Source organism: Girardinichthys multiradiatus, chromosome 20 (assembly GCF_021462225.1).
Source record: "Girardinichthys multiradiatus isolate DD_20200921_A chromosome 20, DD_fGirMul_XY1, whole genome shotgun sequence".
Classification (NCBI taxonomy): domain Eukaryota; kingdom Metazoa; phylum Chordata; class Actinopteri; order Cyprinodontiformes; family Goodeidae; genus Girardinichthys; species Girardinichthys multiradiatus.
Genome location: NC_061812.1, coordinates 39,045,248 through 39,054,580, shown reverse-complemented (window position 1 = coordinate 39,054,580; position 9,333 = coordinate 39,045,248). Strand labels below are relative to the sequence as shown.

Here is a 9,333-nt window from a genome sequence, read left to right as displayed (position 1 = left end):
GAATGTTTGTTTGCCCCAACACCACGATAGAAAGCAAGGAATGATCTTTTTATTTTAAAACTGAGTTATAACATGTTTACTATTAATTCAATTTGAAACATGGTGGTGGCAGCATCATGCCGTGGGGAAGTTTGTCTTCAGTAACAAAAGGTGCAGGTCAGAGTTAATTGGAGGACTGGTACAGGGCAATCCTGGAAGAAAACGTGTTACAGGCTGCAAAAGACTTAGGACTGTGGGGGAAGGGGGTTTACCTTCCAACAAGACAATGCCATTTCACCAAAGCCAAAGCTACAGTGAAATAGATTATTTTAAATCATATTTATGTATTAGAATGGCCCAGTCACATTTTAAAAAGCATGCATCATTGTTCTTTCACATAATTCTGTGCTACTGTGTGAAGGTTGATTTCATAAAATCACAAAAAATTACATTAAATTTTGTGGTTGTAAAGAAACAAAAGTTTAAAAAAAGGGTTTACGCTGTATCTTGTTTTGAGCTATTCTTCTAACTACCAATCTTAATTGCTTCCACAAATGTGCAAATGAATGAAAACTCATAAGAAGCTACTTAGTAACAGTCAGTCAGTCATTTTCTACCGCTTATTCCATAGTGGGTCACGGGGGAGCTGGTGCCTATCTCCAGCAGTCTATGGGCAAAAGGCAGGGTACACCCTGGACAGGTCGCCAGTCCATCACAGGGCAACACACATACAACCATACACACACTCATTCATACACCTAAGGGCAATTTAGAGTTACCAATTAACCTAACTGGCATGTCTTTGGACTGTGGGAGGAAGCTGGAGTACCCGGTGAGAACCCACGCATGCATGGGGAGAACATGCAAACTCCATGCAGAAAGACCCCAGGCTGAGAATTGAACCCAGAAACTTCTTGCTGCAAGGCAACAGTGCTATCAACTGCACCACCATGCAGCCCTACTTAGTAACAGTTTCCACTTAAATTTTTTGTGATTGCTTTTTAGCTGTCCTTATTGTTTTCAGCTAATTGCTTTGATGTGTTGGATTTCCTTCAATTCTTTTTTTAATGGGATCGTATTTTGTTGTCATGGAGCTACCTGTTAAGCCTCTGATACCTATCAACAAGCACTTGGACACTGAAGTTCACATTGCTTCCAACAGACTCATGACTCCAGAAACAAAAAGTGGCACATGTTAAAAAAAATAAACATATATCATAAAAACTGTTGTATGACACTAAGGAGAAAACCACACTCTAAATTACTTAGTAGCACTCTTATCATTGTTTTTTTGAAGCTGGAACGTATTTATGTCGGTGAGTAAAACAAATGTCTGAACTTCTACAAGACGTCTTTGTCCTCCCCCACTTTGTCATAAACCTTCACTCTTCAACTGCACAAAAACAATTTTTTTTACCAAAAAACATACAACATATCAGCTCTTTTTACTGCTACTGCGTGGTTTATTTGGGAAATATTGACGTGGACATTTTCCAACCACGGGAAAAGAGCTTTTAAGTAAATACAAGACTAATAAACCTGCCAAAAGAGCGAGGTTGAGCCTCATTTTGACCATATTTCTTTCTCATTTACAGCTGCTGCCAAACAGTAAATGCTGCCACTTGTTGGACATTATTTGTAATTGTGTTTCTGGGCTTGGCTTATGAGGCTTTCAAGATGTTGGGAATTTGTATGTCAACCTAATCTATACAGATGCAGCTAAGTTGCCTTTTAAATATCTACATGCTTTAACTGTCTAACACTATACCTTAGCTTACAAGTAATTTAAAAAGCATACACGTTTATCATAATATATACATTATTACCTATTTGGATGTGTGTTTACTACTATCGGCTTTGACACTTGAAGTTACCAAAACATGGCGGAGATGGACGAGCCGTAAGTAGCCGCCGAGGAAACAAGACAGAAAGCCAGAGAAGATGCTGTCTGATCACATGAACTAATGAAAGCACAGCGTGAATCAACCTTCTTTTATTCTCTCTTTTTAGGGAGAAGAAAAGAGGGAGAGTAGTGGAGCTGGCTGAGAAGTTAGTGAAGGTTTGAGGTTTCCAAGGCTCCGGGTTTAGACAGGAAGAAGGCGAACGTTAGCTAGATGAGAAAGCTGACCTGGCTGTAAACAAAATGCACAAGTAGCCACTTCAGGGACATTAACCGTGATTAGTCGGTCGTAAATAACTAGCTTGTCTGAACAATTAATTTTCAACTTTTTTTGTTGTTGAGAAATGTATGCTTACTGTTGACATAATAGCTATTTATGGAAGACTAATCATTGATTTTGTCCACCCGGGAGCTAATTAGGGAGACCGTCAGAAACGCCTGCCTGGAAATAGTAGACATTAGTGAGAGTTTAGACAGAGCAAGCACGGAAAAACAAGGAAGTGTGCAATGCCTTGCAAAGGTTTTCAAACCAGTTGAACTTTTCACATCTGCCATATTACAACGACGCATTTCTAAATATATTTAAGTGCTATGTGAGAGACTAACAAAAAGTCGTGCATAATTACTTTGGGTGGGCCTCTCTCATAAAACACTTGTTATGCATGTGGTTGTTTTCTGACAAAAGGTGAAAAGTTGAAGGGTAAGAATATTTCTTAAGGCACTATTTTTACACAGCAGGCCTATTTAATTTGTAAGTTGCTTTAGCTGCATCATCAGGTGTAAACTGTACAGCTCACTTTACTTAACTTAGATAGTCTTAGTCCTTGTTTTTTGATTTTTGTGTGATCCGTTTAGACACAAAGGTCTTGTGCAACATTAAATTGTCATGTGTTCAGTGTTTTGGATACACGGCATATGTTAATTTCTAAATGTGCATATCCTCTCCAGGATGATGGTGGACGGACTTTGTGAAAGCAGCTGTGAGTGGGACGGCCGATGGAATCACATCAAAAAGTTCCTAGAGAGATCAGGGCCATTCACACATCCCGACTTTGAGCCCAGCACAGAGGTTGCAATCTCTACATAGCTGTTGTGAATCTCCCCCATAACCTGTTCTGTTGTTCTTCAGAGATATTATGGGTCTGTTATCTCTACCACAGTGCTTGCAGTTTTTGTTGGAAACCTGTCAAATCCTGGTGATTGGTGCCGGTGGACTGGGATGTGAGCTGCTGAAAGACCTGGTGAACTCACTGCTATTTGAACATTTAGTCAACATTACTTTCTGTTTCGATATAATCTGTTCTTAACATTTAGATCGCTTGTCTTCGCCATGTCATCCAGGCTTTATCAGGCTTCCGAAACATTGATGTAGTTGACATGGACACAATTGACGTTTCCAACCTGAATCGTCAGTTTCTTTTTAGGTCAGTGTAATGAATTGTTAATTTATTACCTCTTTCAAAAAAAAGCTGAAGTGTTATTTTTAATTCGTGTGTATTTTTCATCAGATCAAAAGACGTGGGCCGACCCAAGGCGGATGTTGCAGCAGATTTTATCAACAGTCGAATACCAGGGTGCCGCGTGGTACCGTATCCTTTTCAGTCAACAGTTTAAGCAAGACCTTGGATTGTTAAATACATTATTTCACACTCTTCTTTGTCAGAATGAAGAAAATGTCACATGCAAACAGATTCGTTTCAAGCACCAGACCACAAGCTTAACTCTAAGGATGTAAAAGCACATTAGAATAATCTTCTCCTTAATGCTTTCCTCAGACATTTTAAAAAAATTCAAGACTTAGATGAAACATTCTACAGACGTGAGTATCTTTCATGTACTCTCCTGTTATCTCTTCGGGTCCACCCAATTAATGATTGGAATTTCTCTGAGGAGGTACATGGTTTATGAATATTATAATATAGCACTTTTTAGTTAGGTGCACTACTATAACAATACTTTCACACAGAGTTATTTAACAATTGCGTTTATGAAAAAGCAGATCATTAGTGAGAAACATCCGTCAAGCCTCAGTACAGGAAAAAAAACGTGGGAGAAAACTCACACCCCAAACACACCATCCACACCATAAAAAAATGGTGGTGGCAGCATCATGCTGCGGGGATGCTTTTTTCCAACAGGGATAGAGAAACTGTTCAGAAATTTCAATAAAATGCATTGAAGTTTGTGGTTGTAATATGACAAAATGAGAAGGTCCGAGGGGAATTAATATTTTTCAAGTCCCTGTGTGCTTTTTTTATTTTTATTTATTTATTTATTTACATGACACTAGATGAAAAGGAGTCACATCTGTAAAGTCATTCCAGGTCAGATGAACATATAAGTCTTGAAGAGATTCTTGAATGTCCTTGATGAGTCTCGTTGCGGTATGCGTATGGATGGTAGTACCTGACCGGAGTTTAAGAACGTTCAGATACCTGGCTTCCGACCCATTGGGCTCTCTTAGCTAGCCGATATGGATTTAAATTCAACTCCTGCAGAACTCAGTCAGCAGGGGAAGTCAGTGGGTAGTGGAATCACATTTTTCCATTTAGGTTGTTTAAATAACATAATGGTCATGGATATGATTTATTTATCATTGCATATGATTAAAAGCTTTACTTTATGTTTGCCCAAGTTTTTTTTTTTTTTTTTACTTTTTAGTTTCTCCCATCAGAATTAACACTGATTTATTTACACCTGTCTTCATGTAGAATTCCACATTATTGTCTGTGGACTTGACTCTATACTTGCCCGAAGGTGGATGAATGGTATGCTGGTAAGTTGTTTCTTTATGTATTTTTATTTTTTTGCATTTTCTTGAATTTGAATGTCAAAGCGGTGATTTTTGAGTGACAAGAACATTTTTATGTACTGGTGTGTGGCTGTGGGTTTTATGTGCAGCTGTCATTGCTTGTCTATGAGGATGGTGAAGTGGATCAAACATCCATTATTCCACTTGTTGATGGTGGAACAGAAGGCTTTAAAGGCAACGCCAGGGTCATTCTTCCAGGCTTGACAGCCTGCATTGACTGTACACTTGAACTTTACCCTCCCCAGGTAATATAGCACACCTTTTTGAAAGAGACATGTTGACTGGACTGACTTGGCCACTACACAGAACCAAATACGGGTAGGTTTATAATGTCCACTTGTTCTTATAGATCAACTTCCCCATGTGCACTATAGCGACAATGCCTCGTTTGCCAGAACATTGCATTGAATATGTACGGATACTGCAGTGGCCCAAGGAGATACCTTTTGGAGGTAAATAATAAAGTCCGATTACCTTTACCTGTAGCTTTCTTATGTTGTCTTTGTAAAGTTTAGCTTGCCTGTAAAGTATGACTTTGTTCTGTTGTGTAAATGTGGATTAGATGGTGTAGCCCTGGACGGAGATGACCCAGAGCACATCCAGTGGGTGTTCCAGAAATCTCTAGAGAGGGCTGCAGAGTTCAACATTACAGGAGTCACTTACAGACTTACACAGGGTGAGCATAAAACACATCTGCTGCCAGCTGACCACTTTTTGTTTTCCTGCTGCTCCTCTGGTAAATGAGCGAAGCTTTGTAAAACAACTGTTGCTAAGTTACATTTTAAGCTTTTATACAATCTGTGCGGGTTAAAGTTTTATTTAGTTAAAAAATATATAATAGAGATGTCTTGTTGTTCTCTCTTTTTGCAGACTGGTATTATTTCGTTTAACTTAAGGGTTGATGATTGTTGTTTATTTCTGTTGATTGAGTTGTGACGGGTAAGCAAAGCATATTTTCCCTTTGAATTTTGCAGGTGTTGTGAAACGGATAATTCCAGCTGTAGCATCTACAAATGCGGTCATTGCTGGTAAGTAGATGAGATTACAGATGCACACATCAGAATTCTGGAGGCTGATTTCAGATGTGTGTTTTTCAAAGCTTTGACCTGCAAGTACGGCTTTTGAAAAAAGTTCATTTCCTGTCACCAGCCGATTTTACGCTGTATCTCTACATGAGACTTGACACTTATCCAGTGGAGACCAGGAAGCCTTATGGAATTACTTTACGACTTACTTATTTTCTTAAAAATAACTAAACATTTGTGCCTGAACTTCATTGTTTTTCTCTGCTTTTTGTGACGTAGCTGCTTGTACAACAGAGGTTTTCAAGTTAGCAACAAGGTAAGGTGTAAATCTTTTTTGCAGACATGTATACACATTTTTTTTACAAACTATACCTCTTCTCATTTCTCATTTGATCTATTTTTGCAGCGCCTATGTACCTCTTAGCAATTACATGGTTTTCAATGACGTGGATGGCTTATACACTTACACTTTTGAGGCAGAACGGAAGGTTTGTGCCTGGATGCCTCCCTCTTGTTTCATATTTGTTACTAAGATTCAGAGGTTTTGTTTGGTTGAGGTACATTTGTGACTCTTCCTGGTGTAGGAAAACTGCTCAGCCTGCAGCCAGATACCTCAGGACCTGCACTTTTCTCCATCTTCCAAGCTCCAGGAGGTTCTGGACCACCTGACAGAAAGTGCATCCCTGTAGGTTTGCCTGACTCCTAATTGTCTTCTTAAGATTGTCATCATAGTAACAACTTGACATTTATTTCAGGCAAATGAAATCACCTGCTTTAACAGCAACAGTTGAAGGAAAGAACAAAACTTTATATCTACAGGTATTTAAATTTACTATTTAGATCTTACTTTTTTGTTTTCGTTCCGAAATTATATAATTTTAAGCTTCATCCAAAGTATCTCCTTTCAGTCGGTTGCTTCAATTGAAAAAAGGACACGGCCAAATCTTTCCAAAACCTTGAGAGGTAAGCTGCTTTATTTTATCTATATATATTTTTAGACTCATATTATATACTTATATTAGACAACACATTAGATTTCATTTTGGATGTTTTCATTCACTGATGTTATCAACACGTTTTTCCAGAGCTGGGCCTGGCAGACGGACAAGAACTGGTTGTAGCCGATGTCACCACTCCCCAAACCACGCTGTTCCGACTCTGCTTTACCTCATAAAACTGTTTCAAGCACTTTCACTACCAGAACAGTTTGCTGCGTATTCAATCAAGTTTTCATCAGCTGTAACCAGTTCTACTGGTAAAATGTACGCATTGACAAACGTGGACGTTTTGCACTGTAAAGCCAAAATGTAGTTCACGTCTTGTCATGTTTTAGGGATTATTTACAAATGTAAAGGTTTCTGTGTTAATATCTTATTGTCATTGTAGTTTGTTTTGTGCAAAGTACACAAACTCTTTATAAGATTATTGTGTGGTTGTTCCAATCAATCTTATTTATTTTACAGTCTTCTTAGTTGGCGTTGCCACTGAAGCTGTTTAGAGGATGTTTGAACTGGAATACATTTTTTTTTTTTTGTATATTCTGTGTTGCTTCATGTACCTACAAAATACAGATTAACATTTGTCTGTTTTCACAGTGAACATGATGGTGCATGGCAAACAGGCGTTAAGTTATAAACAAAAACATTGGTTGAAATACTTTAAAAGTCATTTACAGATCTTGCAGAACCATTCATACCTCTTGAACCTTTTCACATTTTGTCAGGTCACAAATTTTGGGATTTTTATGTGGTGGACCAACACAAAGTAGTGCATAATTGTGAAGTGGAAGGAATTGAGTTATGGTATGTACATTTTTTACAAATAAAAATCGAAAAGGTAGGACATGCATTTTTATTGAGTCATCTTGTTTCAGTACTTTGTAGGCTCAAATAATAGCTGGAAGTGTTTTGGGTTATGCCCTTACCAGTTCTGCACAACTAGAGAGTGAACTGTTGGCCCATTCTATGCAAAATAACTCAAGCTCAGGTTGGTTGAAAACGCCTGTGAACAGCAATTTAGGTAGTCAAGAGTTTCAAGTGTTTTAGGTTTGGACTTGGACTGGGGTATTCTAACATGAATATGCTTCGGTCTAAACCCATCCATTATAGTTCTAACTATTTTTAGGGTTGATCTGCTGGAACATGAACCTCTGCCTCAGTCTCAACAACAGCGACATGTTTTACTGCTTGTAGGCCAACTAATTTAATTTTGTAATCAGATCAGAGCACATCCTTCCACCTGCCTGTTGTGTTCTTTACAGGCTTTTGCCAAACAAATTCAAATCCTAAGTTTATTTATAGAGCAGTATGAAGAGACAACAGAAGTTTGCCAATGTGGTGAACAATGAAGGAAAACAATTTAACAATCAAACAAGGCAATTATGACTAAAACTGACAAAACGTATATGTTAAATGGGACTTTTTATGGTTTTCTTCTTGCAACTCCTCCACAACAGCCTGCTTTGTGGTTTTCACAGCTAATATTTGTCTTGAGAGATTCTCCCAATTGAGTTGTGAGTCTCTGCAGTTTATCCAGAGTCACCATGGGACTTCTAAAGAAACTTGGTTGTACTTGTTTTTATATAGGGATATCAGAGTAAAGGGAGCTAAATAGAAATGCACATCACATTTTTCAGATTTGTTTTGTAAAAAATGTTAAAAGACTTTCTTTCCTTTTCATTACACTTCACAACTATGGGCCACTTTGGGTTGTCCTCTAAAATACATTGGGGTTTGCGGTTTTAATGTGAAAATATTCAAGGGATATTAAAAATATTTAAAGACTGTACATTTTTTATCAAATTGTACGGAGCCCGCGAGAGGACATGAGGGAATTGTTTTTGTTTTGCGTCCCCACGCAATACCTTTGCGTTCGCTCGCAAAAGTTGTTAATCACTTTGAGAAAGCTGTGTATTTTGGGACAGCAGCACATTTGACAAACTGCTCACAAAACAAACAGCACTGATATGGCATTGATATGGTTTATTTGTCATCTGCAGATTAACACGCAGTCAACAATGAGATTAAATGCTTAGAATAAGAACTGTTCAAATCACTATAAAAACAAGAGTGGCGTGCAAAAAAAGTACACATCCTGCAGCAGTAATAAGCAAAGAAAGTGTCACAGATGTGGTTTCGTGCAGTATTATGGTCCAAAGTTCAGCAGTTTGACAGCATGTGAATAATAACTGTCTTTAAGTCTGATTGATCCTTTTATTTAAGGCCGATTTCAAAATAAAAGTCACTAAATCTCAAAAACGGGTCGCCCACCAAGTATTGCGAGGTAACGCAAAGACTATTGCGTGAGAACGCAAAAGTATTGCGCGGGTACGCAAAAAAATAAAATAAAATTCACCCATGTACCCTCGCGAGCTCCGTAAAATTGACATCGAGGTGCATTTGTGTTTTGTTTTTTTTGCTGTGTCAAGGTAAGCGGTGGTCTTACTGCCTTCGAGTATCTCGGATAAAACAGGATGACGCAAAGGTACTTACTTACCTGTAAGTGTCATATTTAATGCATGCTATAAAATAAAGAAGATGCTACAATAGAATAATTTACAACAGTTCATACGCGATACTTTAAAGAGGACAACACACCTTAAAATTCCCTGTCTTGAT

General features: G+C 38.1%; 1 protein-coding gene across 4 annotated transcripts; it reads left to right on the top strand.

The window, feature by feature from the left end:
• The first annotated feature begins 1,787 nt into the window (after window positions 1–1,787).
• Window positions 1,788–7,305, top strand: uba3 (ubiquitin-like modifier activating enzyme 3). Of its 4 annotated transcripts, XM_047347161.1 has the most exons (18): window positions 1,788–1,879; window positions 1,990–2,028; window positions 2,828–2,948; window positions 3,040–3,120; window positions 3,221–3,303; window positions 3,388–3,468; window positions 3,655–3,698; window positions 4,591–4,655; window positions 4,781–4,936; window positions 5,041–5,143; window positions 5,254–5,367; window positions 5,666–5,719; window positions 5,996–6,032; window positions 6,123–6,204; window positions 6,301–6,401; window positions 6,472–6,535; window positions 6,625–6,679; window positions 6,802–7,305. In XM_047347161.1, the coding sequence occupies exons 1-18, from the start codon at window positions 1,860–1,862 to the stop codon at window positions 6,888–6,890; spliced, it is 1,389 nt and encodes a 462-aa protein (XP_047203117.1). In that variant the 5' UTR covers window positions 1,788–1,859; the 3' UTR covers window positions 6,891–7,305. The 4 variants fall into 4 exon arrangements, with proteins under 4 accessions (XP_047203117.1, XP_047203119.1, XP_047203121.1 ...); XM_047347163.1 differs by lacking the exon at window positions 1,990–2,028 and having other exon boundaries at window positions 1,845–1,879; XM_047347165.1 differs by lacking the exon at window positions 1,788–1,879 and having other exon boundaries at window positions 1,899–2,038.
• Window positions 7,306–9,333: the final 2,028 nt, after the last annotated feature.